General features: G+C 43.9%; 1 protein-coding gene across 1 annotated transcript in view; it reads left to right on the forward strand.

Annotated features, from left to right (window-relative positions):
• LOC126456475 (uncharacterized) overlaps positions 1 to 22,792 on the forward strand; it is a 341,682-nt gene that overhangs the window by 232,987 nt on the left and 85,903 nt on the right. The window contains exon 6 of the mRNA XM_050092226.1: positions 14,629 to 14,994. Coding sequence (XP_049948183.1) covers positions 14,629 to 14,994 — 366 coding nt within the window. The remainder of the gene's footprint in view (positions 1 to 14,628; positions 14,995 to 22,792) is intronic.

The raw sequence follows: 22,792 nt of genomic DNA on the forward strand, positions 1-22,792 counted from the left end.
GCTAGGTAGGCACATCTTCAATTGCTGCGAATAAAACGAGCAGCAGTCATAGTTTTGCTTGACATAAATATTTTGCTGCGATCGAATTCTCTTTTGTAAATTTGACAGTCAGGACAAAGATCGCATCACACAGTGAGCGAGTGACGTCACGTCACGTGACTGGTTTCCGATATCTGCCCAACGGAGAGTGTCATAAGATTGGTTTCCGATTTCAGCCGAACGCCAGCCGCACGCCGAGGTACTTCCTGATTTTAGTCATTCGTCTCCCCGTATCCCGTACCAAGTTACAAGTCGCAAAGAGCACGGTTGCGATCCGCTTTCTTTATTCACCAACAGTACTTCTCTGAATTAGGATGAAGCCATATACGAGGGTCATTCCAAAAGAATGTGCAACGCTTTCTCCAAAACACCACATTTATTCTACATCTTTGCTATTCACGGAGATCGTAGAAACATTCTTCTCAGTTGTATTGAAATTCAGTTCAACCTCTTTCCTCAAGCAGCGCTGTCACAGCATTTCTTCCAGATGTCTGTTGCACTTGATATTTGAAGCAACGTGCTGTTAAATGGTTCAAAGGGCTCTGAGCACTACGGTACGTAGCATCTGAGGTCACCAGTCACTTAGAACTAATTAAACCTAACTAACCTAAGGACATCACACACATCCACGCCCGAGGCAGGATTTGAACCTGCGACCTCGCTCGGCCACCGCGGCCGGCAATGTGCTGTTATTAGAGTGGTCCTGCGTCATTAGAACGAGACAAACATTCACGAGAAATTGAAGAATGTGTAGGCACCTGACGCTGTTGGTCGCAGTATTGTTGGTCGTTGGGCCAGCAGTTTACCGGCTGACAGTGGGCAATCCAATACTGGGGACCTCCAGCGCGGCGGCAGACAATATTGTTGTTGTGGTCTTCAGTCCTGAGACTGGTCTGATGCAGCTCTTCATGCTACTCTATCCTGTGCAAGCTTCTTCATCTCCCAGTACCTACTGCAACCTACATCCGTCTGAATCTGCTTAGTGTATTCATCTCTTGGTCTCCCTCTACGATTTTTACCCTCCACGGTGCCCTCCAATGCTAAATTTGTGATACCTTGATGCCTCAAAACATGTCCTACCAACCGATCCCTTCTTCTAGTCAAGTTGTGCCACAAACTTCTCTTCTCCCCAATCCTACTCAATACCTCCTCATTAGTTACGTGATCTACCCACCTTATCTTCAGCATTCTTCTGTAGCACCACATTTCTAAAGATTCTATTCTCCTCTTGTCCAAACTAGTTATCGTCCATGTTTCACTTCCATACATGGCTACACTCCATACAAATACTTTCAGAAACGACTTCCTGACACTTAAATCTATACTCGATGTTAACAAATTTCTCTTCTTGAGAAACGCTTTCCTTGCCATTGCCAGTCTACATTTTATATCCTCTCTACTTCGACCATCATCAGTTATTTTACTCCCTAAATAGCAAAACTCCTTTATTACTTTAAGTGTCTCATTTCCTAATCTAATTTCCTCAGCATCACTCGACTTAATTCGACTACATTCCATTATCCTCGTTTTGCTTTTGTTGATGTTCATCTTATATCCTCCTTTCAAGACACTGTCCATTCCGTTCAACTGCTCTTCCAAGTCCTTGGCTGTCTCTGACAGAATTACAATGTCATCGGCGAACCTCAAAGTTTTTACTTCTTCTCCATGAATTTTAATACCTACTCCGAATTTTTCTTTTGTTTCCTTCACTGCTTGCTCAATATACAGATTGAATAACATCGGGGAGAGGCTACAACCCTGTGTCACTCCTTTCCCAACCACTGCTTCCCTTTCATGCCCCTCGACTCTTATAACTGCCATCTGGTTTCTGTACAAATTGTAAATAGCCTTTCGCTCCCTGTATTTTACCCCTGCCACCTTCAGAATTTGAAAGAGAGTATTCCAGTTAACATTGTCAAAATCTTTCTCTAAGTCTACAAATGCTAGAAACGTAGGTTTACCTTTTCTTAATCTTTCTTCTAAGATAAGTCGTAAGGTTAGTATTGCCTCACGTGTTCCAACATTTCTACGGAATCCAAACTGATCTTCCCCGAGGTCCGCTTCTACCAGTTTTTCCATTCGTCTGTAAAGAATTCGCGTTAGTATTTTGTAGCTGTAACTTATTAAACTGATAGTTCGGTAATTTTCACATCTGTCAACGCCTGCTTTCTTTGGGATTGGGATTATTATATTCTTCTTGAAGTCTGAGGGTATTTCGCCTGTCTCATACATCGTGCTCACTAGATGGTAGAGTTTTGTCATGACTGGCTCTCCCGAGGCCATCAGTAGTTCTAATGGAATGTTGTCTACTCCCGGGGCCTTGTTTCGACTCAGGTCTTTCAGTGCTCTGTCAAACTCTTCACGCAGTATCTTATCTCCCATTTCGTCTGCATCTACATCCTCTTCATTTCCATAATATTGTCCTCAAGTACATCGCCCTTGTATAGACCCTCTATATACTCCTTCCACCTTTCTGCCTTCCCTTCTTTGCTTAGAACTGGGTTTCCATCTGGGCTCTTGATATTCATAAAAGTGGTTCTCTTCTCTCCAAAGGTCTCTTTAATTTTCCTGTAGGCGGTATCTATCTTACCCCTAGTGAGATAGGCCTCTACATCCTTACATTTGTCCTCTAGCCATCCCTGCTTAGCCATTTTGCACTTGCTGTCGATATCATTTTTGAGACGTTTGTATTCCTTTTTGCCTACTTCATTTACCGCATTTTTATATTTTCTCCTTTCATCAATTAAATTCAATATTTCTTCTGTTACCCAAGGATTTCTACTAGCCCTCGTCTTTTTACCTACTTGATCCTCTGCTGCCTTCACTACTTCATCCCTCAGAACTACCCATTCTTCTTCTACTGTATTTCTTTCCCCCATTCCTGTTAATTGTTCCCTTATGCTCTCCCTGAAACTCTCTACAACCTCTGGTTCTTTCAGTTTATCCAGGTCCCATCTCCTTAAATTCCCACCTTTTTGCAGTTTCTTCAGTTTCAATCTGCAGTTCATAACCAATAGATTGTGGTCAGAATCCACATCTGCCCCAGGAAATGTCTTACAATTTAAAACCTGGTTCCTAAATCTTTGCCTTACCATTATATAATCTGTCTGATACCTTTTAGTATCTCCAGGATTCTTCCAGGTATACAACCTTCTTTTATGATTCTTGAACCAAGTGTTAGCTATGATTAAGTTATGCTCTGTGCAAAATTCTACAAGGCGGCTTCCTCTTTCATTCCTTCCCCCCAATCCATATTCACCTACTATGTTTCCTTCTCTCCCTTTTCCTATTGACGAATTCCAGTCACCCATGACTATTAAATTTTCGTCTCCCTTCACTACCTGAATAATTTCTTTTATCTCGTCATACATTTCATCAATTTCTTCATCATCTGCAGAGCTAGTTGGCATATAAACTTGTGCTACTGTAGTAGGCATGGGCTTTGTGTCTATCTTGGTCACAATAATGCGTTCACTATGCTGTTTGTAGTAGCTAACCCGCACTCCTATTTTTTTATTTATTATTAAACCTACTCCTGCATTACCCCTATTTGATTTTGTATTTATAACCCTGTAATCACCTGACCTAAGGTCTTGTTCCTCCTGCCACCGAACTTCACTAATTCCCACTATATCTAACTTTAACCTATCCATTTCCCTTTTTAAATTTTCTAACCTACCTGCCCGATTAAGGGATCTGACATTCCACGCTCCAATCCGTAGAACACCAGTTTTCTTTCTCCTGATAACGACGTCCTCCTGAGTAGTCCCCGCCCGGAGATCCGAATGGGGGACTATTTTACCTGCGGAATATTTTACCCAAGAGGACGCCATCATCATTTAATCATACAGTAAAGCTGCATGTCCTCGGGAAAAATTACGGCTGTAGTTTCCCCTTGCTTTCAGCTGTTGCAGACAATGCACTGCACAAAATCCTCACAATGTGCGGTGTATTCACGATGTAATTTTGGCTGACAAACGCATACAGTGATCGAATTGTCGGTCTGAGGGCAAATAGAACAAGCGAGTGTGTGCAAGATATTGAGATAGTTCAAGCTGAAAAACATTTGCACTACGTGGATTCCAAGAATGTTGACTGACGTCCGCAAAGAAACACAGAAGACAGCGTACACCAAACTTTTGAAACAATGCAAGAATTCTGTAGATGACTTACGTGCAGCAAATGTGACAAGAGATAAAAGCTGATTGCATTACTTTGCACCAGAGACGAAGAGGCAATCGATAGAATGGCATCGTGAAAAGTAGTTAAAGATGGATAAATAGCGCCTTCAGCAGGAAAGGTGATGGGTATTGCGTTTCATGATTCAGAAGGGTTATTGCTTATGGAAACCATGCCACACGAACCACAATCAATTCTGACACATATGTGGCAAACCTCTAAAAAACTTAATGCTTGAATTTGTTGCATAATGATGCAATGCTGTTGCCTGACAAGACGCTGCCACATTTCAGTACGAAGACTACCACGGAGATCACAAAGCTTGGATGAACAACACTGAATCTTCCACCCTACACCTTTGTTCTGGCACAGTGTGATTTCCACTTCTTTAGTAAAGTGAAGGAATCCCATACGAAGGGCCAAAATACTGACTTCGGTCTTCTGAAATTTTCCCACAGTGGAAGATCATAATTCAGTCCCTCCTTTCTATCATCGTACGAGCAACAAAATGATAGATACTGAAACAATCAGTCGCAGAACAGAAAAGCAAGTGCAATCGCTTAGTAGTAAAAAGTATTCAAGTCCAGACGAGATACCTATAAGATACTACAAAGATTATGCGAAACAATTTGCTGCCTTTCTAGAAGCAGTTTGTCGTAGATCTCTGGAGCAACGAAGGGCATGCAGCGAATGGGAAAAAGTGCCGGCCATTCCCGTTTTCAAGAAGGGTCGTAGATCACTTGCACATAATTATAGGCTAATACCACTAACGTCAGTCTGTTGTGGAACTGTGGAATATGTTTTATGCTCAAGAATTATGACGTTTTTTGAGAAAGGAAATCTCCTGTATAAAAACAGCAAGGATTCCGTAAACAAAGATCCTGGGGAAACTCAGCTCGCTCTGTTCCTCCATGAGATCCACCGCGCCGTGGACAAACGCTCAGGTTGATGCAGTGTTCCTTCACTTCAGGAAGGCATTTGACACCGTCCCGCACTGCCGTTCAGTGAAAAAATACCAGCTTATCGAGTGTCGGAGCAGATTTGCGACTGGATTCAAGACTTCCTTGAAGACAGAAGTCATCACGTCGCTCTTTATGGAACAAAATCGATAGATGTGAAGGGAATTTCTGCAGTATTCCAAGGAAGTGTTTATGAATGATGTAGTAGCAAGAGTCAGATAATCTTGAAGACAGTTCACTGATCATGTGGTTGTCCATAATAAAGTAGCAAACACCAGAAGACAGTACCGATTCCCAGAATGACCTGCAGACGATTGCTGAATGGTACAGACTCTGGCAGTTGAACTTGAACGGAAATAAATGTAACATACTGCCATAGGAAAAGAAATCCACCTCTGTACAAATACACTATTGATGACAAACTGCCGGAAACAGTATCTACCATAAACTAAGTGGAGTTACCAAATAACATAAATAGTAGGAAAAGCAGATGCCACACTGAGATTCACAGGTAGAAGCTTACGGGAGATGTAACTCATCCACGAAGGAAGTGGCTTACAAGGCGCTTGTTCGACCGATTCTCCAGTATTGTTCATCGATCGTAGCAGGTAGGACTGATAGAAGAGACAGAGAAGACCGAACGAGGAGCAGCGCGTGTCATCACGGGGTCATTTAGCCGGCACGAGAGCGTTGCAGAGATACTCAGCTAACTCTAGTGACAGGCGTTACAAGAGAGGGGTTATGCATCACAAAGAGGTTTACTATTGAAATTTCAAGTGAGCACTTTCCAGGAAGAGTCGGGCAACATATTACCTCCTCCCACATAAATCTCCCGTAGTGACCACGAAGAGAAAAGTCGAGCCGATACAGAGGCTTGCCGACAATCATTCTGCTCAAGCGCTATTCGCTAATGGAACAGGGTAGTTAGTGGTACCAGAAGTAACCTCCACTACACACTGTTAGTTACCTTGCAGAGTATGATATAGATGTAGATGTAGATGGAATGAGATTTGAAGATGACTCCTTTGTGAAGGCTTTAAACAGTGACCCAAAATGCTGATCCTGACTTCTAATGTACAGCCCATATTTTTACGGTGATTTAAGGAAGTTTAAGAGGACAGAGATTATGTGGGAAAAGCTTTTGTATGTCCATCCTTTTAGCGGGATGTCTCTGGAACGACGGCCGTTTACTATCGTGAAAAAAAATAAAAACACCTAGAGCCGTCCTTATGATTTTAATTTATTTTGTCGCTACCAGTTTCAACGCTTCATTGCGTCATCTTCAGGCTGTCTTTGATGCGGTACAGGTTGATAAGATCCCCATGCATAACCCTTCAGTTGTCAGCATTACTGGATACGCAGATAATGTGTCAGCACTCCAACCATCAACTGCCTTCTCAACTAGTTGACAGCCTGAAGATGACGCAATGAAGCACTGAAACTGGTAACAACAAAATAAATTAAAATCATAATGTGGAAAAATGTCGCTTTGTCTCTCAAGAATGTCTGGACATACTGTAAAAATATCAAAAGCACGGAAAATAAATTGGATGTTTGAAAAAATATTACTAACTTTTTTTCGAGTGACCCTCGTAATAATAGTCTCCATGTTTCCGTAGCTGTAAAACGGGACCAGGTGCTTGCTGCTTCACACTCGGCGAGTGCTCACTCATGTGATGGAGGGTGAGGGAACTGCCATCAGTGTGAAGCCAATCTGCATGGAGACCGAGTTGTGGGCAGCGAGAACTAAGGAAGTGGGTTCTTCACATGCTTGCATTTCTCTAGTACACAGTAGTGAAAATGTTCGCTGACTATGGGTTCTGCATCCGTCCGCATCATTAGAAAACTATTTTTATCACGTAGAGAAGGAAAACTCTGTCTTATGCAACTGAATGTTACTTTGTTTCTAACCATACATGTTTTACTTATTCATTCTAGACAACATCAGTTATCTACAATTTAAAGAAAATTATTTAATTATAGTATTCTATTAGGAGATTGCCCCCCCCCCCCCCACCCCATGAACCATGGACCTTGCCGTTCGTGGGGAGGCTTGCGTGCCTCAACGATACGGAGAACCGTATCGTAGGTGCAACCACAACGGAGGGGTATCTGTTGAGAGACCAGACAAACGTATGGTTCCTGAAGAGGGGCAGCAGCCTTTTCAGTAGTTGCAGGGGCAACAGTCTGGATGATTTACTGATCTGGCCTTGTAACATTAACCAAAACGGCCTTGCAGTGCTGGTACTGCGAACGGCTGAAAGCAAGGGGAAACTACAGCCGTAATCTTTCCCGACGGCATGCAGCTTTACTGTATGGTTAAATGATGATGGTGTCCTCTTGGCTAAAATATTCCGGAGGTAAAATAGTCCCCCATTCGGATCACCGGGCGGGGACTGCTCAGGATGACGTCGTTATCAGGAGAAAGAAAACTGGCGTTCTACGGATCGGAGTGTGGAATGTCAGATCCCTTAATCGGGCAGGTAGGTTAGAAAATTTAAAAAGGGAAATGAATAGGCTAAAGTTAGATATAGTGGGAATTAGTGAAGTTCGGTGGCAGGAGGAACAGGACTTTTGGTCAGGTGAATACAGGGTTGTAAATACAAAATCAAATAGGGGTAATGCAGGAGTAGGTTTAATAATGAATAAAAAAAATAGGAGTGCGGGTAAGCTACTACAAACAGCATAGTGAACGTATTATTGTGGCCAAGACAGACACGAAGCCCATGCCTACTACATTAGTACAAGTTTATATGCCAACTAGCTCTGCAGATGACGAAGAAATTGAAGAAATGTATGATGAGACAAAAGAAATTATTCAGGTAGTGAAGGGAGACGAAAATTTAATAGTCATGGGTGACTGGAATTCGAAAGTAGGAAAAGGGAGAGAAGGAAACATAGTAGGTGAATATGGATTGGGGCTAAGAGATGAAAGAGGAAGCCCCCTGGTAGAATTTTGCTCAGAGCACAACTTAATCATAGCTAACACTTGGTTCAAGAATCATAAAAGAAGGTTGTATACATGGAAGAATCCCGGAGATACTAAAAGGTATCAGATAGATTATATAATGGTAAGACAGAGATTTAGGAACCAGATTTTAAATTGTAAGACATTTCCAGGGGCAGATGTGGACTGTGACCACAATCTATTGGTTATGAACTGTAGATTAAAACTGAAGAAACTGCAAAAAGGTGGGAATTTAAGGAGATGGGACCTGGATAAACTGACTAAACCAGAGGTTGTACAGAGTTTCAGGGAGAGCATAAGGGAACAATTAACAGGAATGAGGGAAAGAAATACAGTAGAAGAAGAATGGGTAGTTCTGAGGGATGAAGTAGTGAAGGCAGCAGAGGATCAAGTAGGTAAAAAGACGAGGGCTAGTATAAATCCTTGGGTAACAGAAGAAATATTGAATGTAATTGATGAAAGGAGAAAATATAAAAATGCAGTAAATGAAGCCGGCAAAAAGGAATACAAACGTCTAAAAAATGATATCGACAGCAAGTGCAAAATGGCTAAGCAAGGATGGCTAGAGGACAAATGTAAGGATGTAGAGGCTTATCTCACTAGCGGTAAGATAGATACTGCCTACAGGAAAATAAAAGAGACCTTTGGAGAAAAGAGAGCCACTTGTATGAATATCAAGAGCCCAGATGGAAACCCAGTTCTAAGCAAAGAAGGGAAAGCAGAAAGGTGGGAGGAGTATATAGAGGGTCTATACAAGGGCGATGTACTTGAGGACAATATTATGGAAATGGAAGAGGAAGTAGATGAAGATGAAATGGGAGATAAGATACTGCGTGAAGAGTTTGACAGAGCACTGAAAGACCTGAGTCGAAACAAGGCCCCGGGAGTAGACAACATTCCATTAGAACTACTGACGGGCTTGGGAGAGCCAGTCCTGACAAAACTCTACCATCTGGTGAGCAAGATGTTCGAGACAGGCGAAATACCCTCAGACTTCAAGAAGAATATAATAATTCCAATCCCAAAGAAAGCTGGTGTTGACAGATGTGAAAATTACCGAACTATCAGTTTAATAAGTCACAGCTGCAAAATACTAACGTGAATTCTTTATAGACGAATGGAAAAACCGGTAGAAGCCGACCTCGGGGAAGATCAGTTTGGATTCCGTAGAAATGTTGGAACACGTGAGCCAATACTGACCTTACGACGTATCTTAGAAGAAAGGTTCAGGAAAGGCAAACCTACATTTCTGGCATTTGTAGACTTAGAGGAAGCTTTTGACAATGTTGACTGGATTAGGAAATGAGACACTTAAAGTAGTAAAGGAGTTTTGCTATTTGGGGAGCAAAATAACTGATGATGGTCGAAGTAGAGAGGATATAAAATGTAGACTGGCAATGGCGAGGAAAGTGTTTCTGAAGAAGAGAAATTTGTTAACATCGAGTATAGATTTAAGTGTCAGGAAGTCTTTTCTGAAAGTATATGTATGGAGTGTAGCCGTGTATGGAAGTGAAACTGGAGGATAAATAGTTTGGACAAGAAGAGAATAGAAGCTTTCGAAATGTGGTGCTACAGAAGAATGTTGAAGATTAGGTGGGTAGATCATGTAACTAATGAGGAGGTATTGAATAGGATTGGGGAGAAGAGGAGTTTGTGGCACAACTTGACTAGAAGAAGGGATCGGTTGGTGGGACATGTTCTGAGGCATCAAGGGATCACAAATTTAGCATTGTAGGGCAGTGTGGAGGGTAAAAATCGTAGAGGGAGACCAAGAGATGAATACACTAAGCAGATTAAGAAGGATGTAGGTTGCAGTAGGTACTGGGAGATGAAGGAGCTTGCACAGGATAGAGTAGCATGGAGAGCTGCATCAAACCAGTCTCAGGACTGAAGACAACAACAACAACAACAACAACAACAACAACAACATTAGGAGATCCGTAGTTATTCTTGTTAGTGTTACATGGCGGTTTAGTCCCAAACTATCCTATAACCTATTTTATAATTTTTTTTATACAGATTCACGTTGTCAGTCAAGTCAGATCATTAATGCTGCATGAAAGCAGCATACAATTTTTATTAATGCCAATGATTGCATTGATAATTATTTCTACATCTCTTTTCCTCTTGTCTTGTTATTTCAGCAGCCTAGGAAGCCTTTAGATGGTTCGCAAAAGGGAAGTTAACTTAGGGGTCCAGAAGAGCAGTAAAGTTGTCTCGAGTTGAAAGCCATTCTCTACACAGGTAAAGAGTAGGGTAAGACAGTCGGCAGTGTCCACTCAGCAGTTGCGCTGAGGAGGCTGTGGAACATGCCATAAAAATTGTATTGTACAGGAAGCGAAAAGGAATCTTTTGTAGCTAAGAGAAGAATCTGAAGGCTGCATGACAACGCAAGCCTTTGTAGTGTGGTAGCAGGCATTAAACTATGTCTGTGTTTGGCTCATCATAATTATTTCGGTAGAAGGGGTGAGTTCCTGCATATGCGTACCTGCTGAGCTTCTGGTTGGTCATGAATGAAAAGCTGTCACGTATTGGGCGCGGCTTTCTGCCTTCTTCCCCACACGACGCTTTACTGGTTAACCGTGACAAAGCCAGCAAGAGCAGGAAGTTGCTACCCTGTTCCAGTAAACTATCATTGGTCAGAACTCTTGACGTCTGCTCCAGTTGGCTGATGAGATTCCGACACTGGAAGAACCAGCTAAGTTTTGTAAAGGAAAGTCGAAACAGACTTGCTTCGGTGATGCCACAGACGACACTTGTTCCACGTCTTGAGGCAAAACGCTGGGTCTGAGGACTGCAGAGAAAGGTGTCTCCGACTTAGAGTAAAGTACACAGGCTGAACTTACAATTTTCAGCCACTAGTGTGAGCGTCTTCTGTCCTCTCACAGATTAATAGTGCATATGCTGTCTTTGTAACCACTGACTGGAGGCGAGTGTGAAGTCTGCTAATCTGCATCGGGGTTTCATATCACAGTTCCAGTCTTCACAGCCAGCTAGTTGCACCCATCATGCACTTGACCAAGAGTATTCGTGTTCGTGCATGCTCGTCTGGGACTTTTCCTTGAATCACTAATCTTTTCTTTAGTCATTGGCCGTGTTAGCAATGTATGTTGTGCTTTTACTTATCCAACAGCCGATGGCAAGGGTATATTTCTTATTTGCAGTCCACTGTCGACCTCTTAAATGTTCACTTTCTCGATTAAGTGGGTAAATCATTTTTACATGTTTTGGTAATACACCAAATTGTTATAATGACCGTTAGTTTCATTTCGTAGTTTGATGGATACCTCCACTAATATGTCCATGTGCGGTGTGGTACCCATACTTTCAAGCTAAATTTGGCCACCCCTAGTAATTTTCACTTTATAAGTTGTACAACTTTCGTTGTTTTAAATTTGACTTTCGTTGTTTTAAATTTGTATGATTTTATGGAGAGCTTCCCATCTCTGTAGGCCACTGGGGATTGGATCTGTAGCATCTTATGAGCATGCTAAAAAGCTAAACTGCCGCCAAAACAGTAGACTGTTTAAATTATTTAACTATATGCAAATATATTACTATTGTTTATCACCTACTCTCATTTTTCTATCCTTTTCATGTATCCATGGGTTCTTTTCTATGCACTAGTTGGACACAGCATAAGTTTCCAATTGGTAGGTCACATCTATTTATTACACTGCATATGACCTTCCTGGTTGCACAGTGGTCTTCCTCACTTCCTGCAGGGTTGGAAGGATTGGCTGAGGGCTCACAGAAAGAGTAGAGGGGGGGGGGGGGCAGTCTGGGGTTAGAGATGGTGGAAGGGTGGCTAGGAGGGAAGGAGAGACACGTGTGTGTGTGTGTGTGTGTGTCCATTCTATTATTTTTAATTATTTTATTTTCATGCATTACAAATAATTTTAATTATCGAATCAGTATTTTATTTACAATATAAGTTATGAATTAGCGTCAATATTATCTAATGCTATTTTTTTCATTTAACATATTTGCAGTTGCATCTGTTATCTTCTGTAAGAAATACTCTTCCTGGAGACTGAGCATTCCCTTACTCATGTTATTATGGCATGCCACTGTTCATTGTCCTTATATGCTCTTTGTATCTGATTTTAAAATTTCATGCTGTTATCCCAATATATTTAAAGTTGCAGCAGTTACAGTTTACTGCACATATTGTATTGATCTTTCTCTTCTGTCACAATTATTGATTTCTTTTGTTTTGTGCTATTTGTCTTGTAGAATATATTAATCGTATATTTTAAGGTGTTACTAATATATTGTGTGCGTTGGTTGTGGTCCACCATCCTGTTGGCTGCTTGTGGTTTTACTGTCCTACGAACCACTTACCACAGATGCTCATGACAGAACAAACAAACAGCCGATCGGCAGAGCCGTTTCCAAGACGACCTGTCCCAGGCGTCGGACTATAACAATTTTCCTCTTGTCAGAGTCGCATAAGTTAGCAGATTTCCTCATTTTTGCCCACTATCGTCCATAGAATGTTTCGCCGTTCCTGCCTGCTCCGCTTGCGTACGTTCCTATCACGTCTCATGCCCGCAGTGCTACCAGGCAGCGTTCAATCTCTTGCATGGCAGTGGTCATAATGTTTAGGTTCATCAGTAATTCACAATTATGAATTTGAATATTTCGTTCCCACGTATTCAAAGGGTTAGTACTGGATTTTAGACACTTCACTTTTCTGCCTTTTAATTCTTCTGAGGCATGGACAGACATCGTTATCTCTTAAGATTTCTGTATGCAAATACATCAAAAACTTGTGAAAAAGTCCGAGAAGCAGTCATCTCGGTGCACCTACACTACTGGCCATTAAACTTGCTTCACCAAGAAAAAATGCAGAAGATAAACGGGTATTCATTGGACAAATATATTATACTAGAATTGACATGTGATTACATTTTCATGCAATTTGGGAGCATAGATCCTGAGAAATCAGTACCCAGAACAACCACCTCTGGCCGTAATAACGGCCTTGATACGCCTGGGCATTGAGTCAAAAAGAGCTTGGATGGCGTGTACAGGTACAGCTGCCCATGCAGCTTCAACACGACACTACAGTTCATCAAGAGTAGTGACTGGCGTAGTGTGACGAGCCAGTTGCTCGGCCACCATTGACCAGACGTTTTCAATTGATGAGAGATCTGGAGAATATGCTGGCCAGGGCAGCAGTCGAACATTTTCTGTATCCAGGAAGGCCCGTACAGGACCTGCAACATGCGGTCGTGCATTACCCTGCTGAAATGTAGGGTTTCGCAGGGATCGAATGAAGGGTAGAGCCATGGGTCGTAACACATCTGAAATGTAACGTCCACTGTTCAAAGTGCCGTCAATGCGAACAAAAGGTGACCGAGACGTGTAACCAATGGCACCCCATACCATCAAGCCCGGTGATACGCCACTATGGCGATAACAAACACACGCTTCCAATGTGCGTTCACCGCGATGTCGCCATACACGGATGTGGCAATCATTATGCTGTAAACAGAACCTGGGTTCATCCGAACAAATGACGTTTTGCCATTCGTGCACCCAGCTTCGTTTTGAGTACACCATCGGAGGCGCTCCTGTCTGTAATGCACCGTCAAGGGTAACCGCAGCCTTGGTCTTCGAGCTGATAGTCCATGCTGCTGCAAACGTCGTCGAACTGTTCGTGCAGCTGTTTGTTGTCTTGCAAACGTCCCCATCTGTTGACTCAGGGACCGAGACGTGGCTGCACGATCCGTTACAGCCATGCGGATAAGATTCCTGTCATTTCGATTGCTAGTGATACGAGGCCGTTGAGATCCAGCACGGCGTTCCGTATTACCGTCCTGAACCCACCGATTCCATATTCTACTAACAGTCATTGGATCTCGACCAACGCGAGCAGCAATGTGGCGATACGATAAATCGCAATCGCGTTATGCTACAATCCGACCTTTATCAAAGTCGGAAACGTGATGGTAGGCATTTCTCCTCCTTACACTAGGCATCACAACAACGTTTGACCAGGCAACGCCGGTCAACTGCTGTTTGTGTATGAGAAATCGGTTGGAAACTTTCCTCATGTCAGCGCGTTATAGGTGTCGCCACCGGCGCCAACCTTGTGTGAATGCTCTGAAAAGCTAATCATTTGCATATCACAGCATCTTCTTCCTGTCGGTTAAATTTCGCGTCTGTAGGACGTCATCTTCGTGGTGTAGCAATTTTAATGGACAGTTGTGTATTTGAGCGCCCAATTCTTGCTCTCCAACTGGAGGCCGGAAAATTTGCACGGTGACCAGCGCTACTCGCACGTATCGATACTCATTTTCTGTCGTTTTCTGGTGCTTCCAGTGACAGCGAATGGCACGTGACAGAAAGCGAACTGTCTGTAAGTGCTTGTTCACTTGTGTTTGTTTCGATTTTCTCCAGTATAACGGGGCTTTGTAGCAGAGAGAATTCCCATCCGGCCTCTTTCTATACTGTGTGCCATTCACTGGTCCCCAGATGAGCCGCTGCTGCCGTTTTCGTACGTGGAGGTGTCTTCGCTGCCCACGGCGCACTTGCACTGGTCCCCGCCACCGCTGCCATCGGCCGCGGCGGGCCTCTACTACAGCGTCGTGACGCTGGTGGACGGCCGGCAGGTGGAGTCGCGCGTGGTGCCGGCGTCGCAGGCGTCGCTGGCGCTGCCTCTGGGGGAGGCGTCCGGGGGCGGCGGCGCCGTCAGGTTCAGCGTGCGCGCCCTGCAGGCCGGCGGCGGCGAGCCCTCCCTGCTGCCCAACTGCAGCCTCTGTGACGGCGGCGAGCGCGCCGCGCTGCAGCCCTCCAACTGCAGTCTCTGCGACAGCTTCCGCACGCCGCCGCTCGCGCTGGGTGAGTGCAGCGCACCTGTCTCACACTCTACACACAGCGCTGGAACAGCGCTCTAGAGGCATAATCATTTGATTCGGATTTTACCCTTTCTTGGACACAATCGGAGTAGTTAAGTTTGAATACTACACAGAAATGTGTCGTCGCTAAACAGCAGCAAAGTTTGCGTATGGCATAACTCGAGATAGAGCGATTCTGCCACTCCGTTTCATGCTGTGTCCAGGAAGCTGAAGCAGGAGCGTCGCGTATTCTTACAGGAGAGGCTATGGCCAAAACACATACGAAAATGCAAAATGGTTTTGGTCGTACGTAAAGTACAGCAGTGAAGACACAATGAGCACCTTCAGTATATAAAAGCAACGACAGTATTACTGACGACAGCACGACTAAAGTAAAGTTACTAATCAAGGTTTTGTGTAATTCCTACCCAATGAAGATGCAGTAAATATCCCAGAATTTGAATCAAGAACCGGTTTCAACTGGACTACTTTGAAAGTGCACTCTAAAAAAAAAAAAAAAAAAGCTACGCACCATGAAGGAATTTTCCCAATGGGCGTTAATCGGTAGTTGTGACGCACATGGAAAGACAAAAAGATGATTGCAATTTCAGAAAAAAAATTGGATGATTTATTCACAAAGTGAGCAACTCAATAACGCGTTGCTCCACTTCTGGCCCTTATACAAGCAGTTATACTATACGGCTTACCATTGATTGACAGAGTTGTTGGGTGTCCCACTGAGGAATATCGTGCCAAATTCTGTCCAATTGGCGCATCACATCGTCAAAATCCCGAGCTGGTAGCAAGGCCCTCCCCATAATGCTCGAAACGTTCTCAATTGGGGACTTTCCGTCAGTTACTATGAACTTTTACCTTTCTGACAGGATATCACGAATCCAATCACACAACTGAGATAATACTCCGTTAGTCCTGCAGTTTGATTAAAACTGTCAAAAGCCTTATGCAAATCTAAAAATATGAAATCTGCTTCGCATCCCCTGTTGATAGCACTCATTACTTCGCGAGAATAAAGAGGTAGCTGAGTTTCACAAAAACGATATTTTCTGACTCCGTGTTGGCTATTTGTCAATAAATCGTTTTCTACGAGATAAGTCTTAAAGTTCGAGCACAGTGAATGTTCCAGAACCCTACTGCAAATCGACGTTCGTGATACGGGTCTGTAGCTCAGTGGATGACTCATATTCTCTATCTTGGGTATCGGTGTGACTTTTGTAATTTCCAGTCTTTAGGTATGGATCTTTCGGCGAACGAGCGGTTGTGTGTGCCAAGTATGGAGCTAGAGTATCAGCATATCCTGAAAGGGACCTAGTGGTATACAATTTGGACTGGAATAATTGCCTTTATTAAGTGATTTAAGCTGCTTCACTACACCGAGGATATCCACTTTTAAGTTTCTCACGTTGGCAGCTGTTCTCGACTCAAATTATGGAACATTTCCCTCTTCGTTCTAGGTGAAGGAATTTCGGAATTCAATGTTTACTAATTCTACTTTAGTGACACTGTCATCAGTAACATCACTATGGTTATCATGCAGTGAAGGTATTTATAGTGTTTTGCCACAGGTGTACTTTAGGCACCACCAGAATCTCTTAAAGTGAAACCTTATATTCTCTTGGACAGAACTAAGATTTTTGTGACCTTTGAGTCAGGAAGACGTGTAGTGACGAGAGGGAAATCACGCATATAAATGCAGCAGAACAGTTGGGAAGCCGATCTTGTAGAAAATGATTAATACCTACTGGTGAAACTGAACAGTGAAGTTCAAAATAAACACAGAGAACTGGTTGCTGTCGACAGCGAGCCGAGGTGGCGTAAGATCTCTGACACCTGGCAGTGCTATTGCTAGCTTTCATACGAGAAGTAAACACATGAAGAAAAGTTTTGCATCACTCTGGTTCCCAGAACTCCCGAAGTTGGACGTTCGCTGTGGATATTGTATCACAGACACAGTCCCTTTCACTGTTCAGAGATGTCAATAAACCCATCCAGAGATGTAAAAATCCATGCATGAGCATCGCCTATTAGACGGAGGGGGTCCGACAGCCGATCAGTTCCAGTCATTCCACCAGGAACGAGGTACAAGGCTCGTGTTTTCTGTAGTTCAACCATGCCTAGACGGTCAATACCGCGGTTCGATTGCGTCCGCATTGTTACTTTGTGCCAGGAAGAGCTCTCAACAAGGGAAGTGTCCAGGCGTCTCGGAGTGAACCAAAGCGATGTTGTTCGGACATGGAGGAGATATAGAGAGACAGGAACTGTAGACGACGTGCCAAAAACTCGGAATGTGGAATGGGGGGAGGGATGGGGGGAGGAGGAAGGATGCCCAGAAGGTGGATGTGCCCCGATGGACAGGCGAATCCAGGCCCAGCAGTTCAGAGTCCTGCAAAGCAGTGGTTGGAGTGACAACGTTGGCTTGTGGGGAGAGGGTCTCTCCGTACAAGAGCTCCATGAGGGAGGCATTTAGGCCTTGCTTGTAGGCAGCACGAGCTCCTAGTAGCACCCACGGGAGGGCCTCAGCCCACGCTTCATTGTGGCACACGAGCGCGCCTTTAGGTAGTGCTGGGAACAACAGAATGAAAACGATAGATTCAGTCGGTTGTTGGAAAACAATCGACTGATTCGGTTCTAGCTTTACTTACTGGTTGAATTATTCATTCTATGGGAGCAACCGAATGGAAACAAGCGAATCAGCCAGTGGTAGCTTCGTGTATCAGTTGGATTATTATAGTCATTTCCTTTGAGTGAAACCGATCTGTGGGAGCAACCGAATGAAAACAGTCAACACAATCCTGTGGTGTTTTTCATACTGACTGAGTTATTCATTATATCTTTTAAAATGAAACCAACCTGTCTTTTTAGTTGTATCTGAACGTCCCGCACGCTCCACGTCAATGTCCTGCTGCTGCCAGGGCCACAACAGCAGCTGGCGCGAGGAGATGGCCAATCGGCACTAGGGCACGTCCTAGTAGTGGTGCAATCGAGCCGGCCACCGTGCTACCTTCTCGCGCCGGCTGAACCCTTGACCCTGCCAGCAGCAGGAGGAGGTTATGGCGGCGACGACACGCGCCAGCCCCCAACGCCCCGAACTGCCAATCGCCCCTCACGGAAAATGGTGAAAAAGTTGTCTGCCGAGCCTGTTTGTCAACATGGCGGAGGTCATTGTCCCGCGCAGCAGGTGGCGTCGGCAACTCAGGCGGGGTTGGATGGGGTTGGGCAGCCTTAGCTGCGTCGTGGCTGCGTGTGTGGCAAGGCGGCAGTGAACCGGCAACTTTGGTACTGTTTCCCACGTAAATAATGCTTCACCAATGCTGCCCGATGGTGTGGATCCTATGGGTGAGCCGTAACGTAGAGTCCAAGAGGTCGTGTCCATGCGACATCATGGCGAGTTGCACTAATGGTTGCAGTTTGTCTAGCCGTAGGGTCCACAGGGTGCGGTCGGGCATGAGATTTACGTCCGATTGTGTTCTAAGGCGGCGCCAAAGTTGGGGAGGCGTCTTTTCGCCAGCGTCTCGTCGTATACGACATGCTGAAATTGCTACTTCGGAGTACGTGGAAGGTGTTGAAGTAACAGTGATTTAGCTGTCTCGTACTTGTTGACGGCAGGAGTAGAAAGAAAGATATCACTGATCAGTTCGGCTTGCGCACCGAGGTGGCTGAGTAGAGTGACGAACTTGGCATTGTCGTCGATAAAGCCGTGGCCACCACGATACATTCACACAGGGAAAACCACACGGCAGGGTGACCAGCACTGAGCAGTGGGGGTTTAAAATTTAGACGATAGTCGGGTAATTCTATTGGTGTGGGCGTGGAACAGAGTATAGTGAGAGCGCGGCCTGCGAATCGCCACACCGGGCTGTAGACCTGGCAGCAACATCGTTAGCTGAACGTCCGTGCTGTTGTATGATGTGCTGAGGTGCGGCTGGCGGAAATGCGGGCACTCGCGACGCAGTTGGCGCAGTAGCGACGTCATCCGCGGACAGTTGGTGTAACGACATGACCTGCTGTGGTACGGATGGAAGGAACACGAGCACATGTGGCGCGGTCGACGCGATAGCTACGTCGATGGAAAATAGTTCGTGAGACTGCGCGCCGTGGTGTGTGTCAGGCGGTAGAACTGCGGATGCACGCGACGCTGAAGACGCGGGGTGAGCACTCGAAACAATACAGTCAGTATGTGGCACATTGTTTTGCACGTAAGGTGTCGACAAGATCACAGATGCGGCGTGGGTGCCGTGCACTTTAGGCGGGATGTTGACGTGACGACTCTATTCATGAAGGTGTGTTTGATTGCTCAGTAGACGCCTGTAAAGTCGCACGAACAGAACCGGAACCGAGCTCAATGGAAAGATTTTTTGTTGGAAGCCTTCGTTTGCAGGCAGAAACGACACTGTTCACTGTGTGTGAATCACTCTGTAAGATAACGAGTCCATTCATTTGCACAGTTCGCCTGTTCGTGGACGCCGGAGCAAGGGAAGGGGAGAAAGTTTGATAAACCATGGGCGTATTAAAAAGACGAGACGGAATGACGGCGGGGCTCCATTTTTCATTGTGCACGTCGGCATTGTTCCCCGACAGATCAATGGTCTGATGTGTCGTTGTTTCAGATTTAATTACTGTATTTTGCGGAGTACGCGAATATTCAGTATCGTAACGCGGCACAAATCACGATGATGCAGTGGTGCCGTCGTTGGTTTGGACGAAGTGCCGGTAATGGCTGCACTATCGTAGCACTGTTACGGACGCGAAAATACGGCGCGACGCGGTAGTGGAGGGTCACCAAATATGGTTCCACGGTAAGTGTGACGAATACGGAGCATAAATTACACTGTAAAACTGAAGAAACTGCAAAAAGGTGGGAATTCGAGAAGATGGGACCTGGATAAACTGAAAGAACCACAGGTTGTGGAGAGCTACAGGGAGATCATTAGGGAACGATTGACAAGAATGGGGGAACGAAATACAGTAGAAGAGTAATGGGTAGCTTTGAGAGTTGAAATAGTGAAGACAGCAGAGGATCAAGTAGGTAAAAAGAAAAGGGCTAATAGAAATCCTTGGGTAACAAAAGACATATTGACTTTAACTGATGAAAGGAGAAAATATAAAAATGCAGTAAATGAAGCAGACAAAAAGGAATACAAACGTCTCAAAAATGAGATCGACAGGAACTGCAAAATGGCTAGGCACGGATGGCTAGAGGACAAATGTAAGGATGTAGAGGCTTATCTCACTAGGGGTAAGATAGATACTGCCTACAGGAAAATTAAAGAGACCTTTGGAGAAAAGAGAACGACTTGTATGAATATCAAGTGCTCACATGGAAACCCAGTTCTAAGCAAAGAAGGGAAAGCAGAAAGGTGGAAGGAGTATATATAGGGTCTATATAAGGGCGATGTTCTTGAGGACAATATTGTAGACATGGAAGAGAGTGTAGATGAAGATGAAGATGAAATGGGAGATATGATACTGCTGAAAGACCTAAGTCGAAACAAGGCCCCGGGAGTAGACAACATTCCATTAGAACTACTGATGGCCTTGGAAGAGCCAGGCCTAACAAAACTCTACCATCTAGTAAGCAAGATATATGAGACAGGCGAAATACCCTCAGACTTCAAGAAGAATATAATTATTCCAATCCCAAAGAAAGCTGGTGTTGACAGATGTGAAAATGACCGAACTATCAATTTAATAAGCCACGGCTGCGAAATACTAAGACGAATTCTTTACAGACGAATGGAAAAACTGGTAGAAGCTGACCTCGGGGAATATCAGTTTGGATTCCGTAGAAATGTTGGAACACGTGAGGCAATACTGACCCTATGTCTTATCTTAGAAAATAGATTAAGGAAAGGCAAACCTACGTTTCTAGCATTTGTAGACTTAGAGAAAGCTTTTGACAATGTTAACTGGAATATTCTCTTTCAAATTCTGAAGCTGGCATGGGTAAAATGCAGGGAGCGAAAGGCTATTTACAATTTGTAAAGAAACCAGACGGCAGTTATAAGAGTCGAGGGGCGTGAAAGGGAGGCAGTGGTTGGGAAGGGAGTGAGACAGGGTTGTAGCCTATCACCGATGTTATTCAGTCTTTATATTGAGCAAGCAGTAAAGGAAACAAAAGAAAAATTCGGAGTAGGAATTAAAATCCATGGAGAAGAAATAAAAGCTTTGAGTTGCACCGATGATATTGTAATTCTGTCAGAGACAGCAAAGGACCCGGAAGAGTAGCTGAATGAAATGGACAGTGTCTTAAAAGGAGGACAACGAAAACAAAACTAGGATAATTGAATGTAGTCGAATTAAATCGGGTGATGCTGCTGGAATTAGATTAGGAAATGAGACGCTTAAAGTAGCAAGTGAGTTTTGCTATTTGGGGAGCAAAGCAACTGATGATGGTCGAACTAGAGAGGATATAAAATGTAGATTGACAATGTCAATGAAAGCATTTCCGAATAAGAGAAATTTGTTAACATCGAGTATAGATTTAAGTTTCAGGAAGTCGTTTCTGAAAGTATTTGTATGGAGTGTACCCATGTATGAAAGTGAAACGTAGGCGATAAATAGTTTGGACAAGAAGAGAATAGAAGCTTTCGAAATGTGGTGCTACAGAAGAATGCTGAAGATTAGACGGGGAGCAAGTATTGAATAGAACTGGAGAGAAGAGATATTTGTGGCACAACTTGACTAGAAGAAGGGATCGTTTGGTAGGGCATATTCTGAGGCATCAAAGGATCACCAATTTGGTATTGGAGGGCAGTGTGGAGGGTAAAAATCGTAGAGGGAGACCAAGGGATGAATACACTAAACAGATTCAGAAGGATGTAGGTTGCAGTAGGTACTGGGAGATGAAGAAGCTTGCACAGGAGAGAGTAGCATGGAGAGTTGCATCAAACCAGTCTCTGGAGTGAATACCACAACAACAACAAATTACAGTGGGTGCTAAGTACACGAAATACTTCGTTGTTCATTTAAGCACAGTTACAAAGAACATCCACACATGTAAACAAGCTAATTGTGACTGCCAAAACCAAAGACTTCACGTCACCCGTTGCTGCCGATGTCAACGATATGATTCTGGCCTCCGGGAAGTGATGTAATTCGTTGAGTCCTCACAGACTGTTGTTCTTCATTTTGTGCTCCTACATCTTCAAAATATTTTTTCGTGCATAAATTTGCATATTACTGTAAAACCGTAATTTCACTTTATTGTTTAAAACAATGCAATCCACATATTATTCTGCGAGAGGGGTCGAGCTTTAAAATGTATCGAGAGGTCGCTGGATGTAACGGTGACAATGGTGTCTGGAGAGGAGTCCAGACTGATTACTGTCGCGCATGATGGACGGTATGGCGTGTTGGTGCGGCAGTTTTTAGACTGTGTTTGCGGTGCACATCACGGACTGTTTTTGATGCACCTCACGGACCGTGAAGTAAAATGTGTTAAAGAGCTTTCTGTCGTGGACTTCCACGTCACAAAACAGAGTTAAGAATTACGATATTAGGACAGTGGAGTAAAGTGTTTGCTAAGTGGAGTAGTTTCACAGTGTAATGACACTGTGAACTTAATGTACGTACAAATCAATAGGTTCTCGATGTAAACTATTATAACAGGAAGCAGTAATGTCAAGGGTACCAAATCGGTACAGAGAAGAGGAGATTTACCAAGATCAACGTTTTAAATGTTCTGTGCAAACTGTGGAGTTACAGATATGCTTCTCGTCATGAACTAATACTTCACAAAAATAAGAATCTGAAGGCTACGACGTTCGGTTCTTGGAATAACATAT

Source organism: Schistocerca serialis, chromosome 2 (genome assembly GCF_023864345.2).
Source record: "Schistocerca serialis cubense isolate TAMUIC-IGC-003099 chromosome 2, iqSchSeri2.2, whole genome shotgun sequence".
NCBI classification, from domain to species: domain Eukaryota; kingdom Metazoa; phylum Arthropoda; class Insecta; order Orthoptera; family Acrididae; genus Schistocerca; species Schistocerca serialis.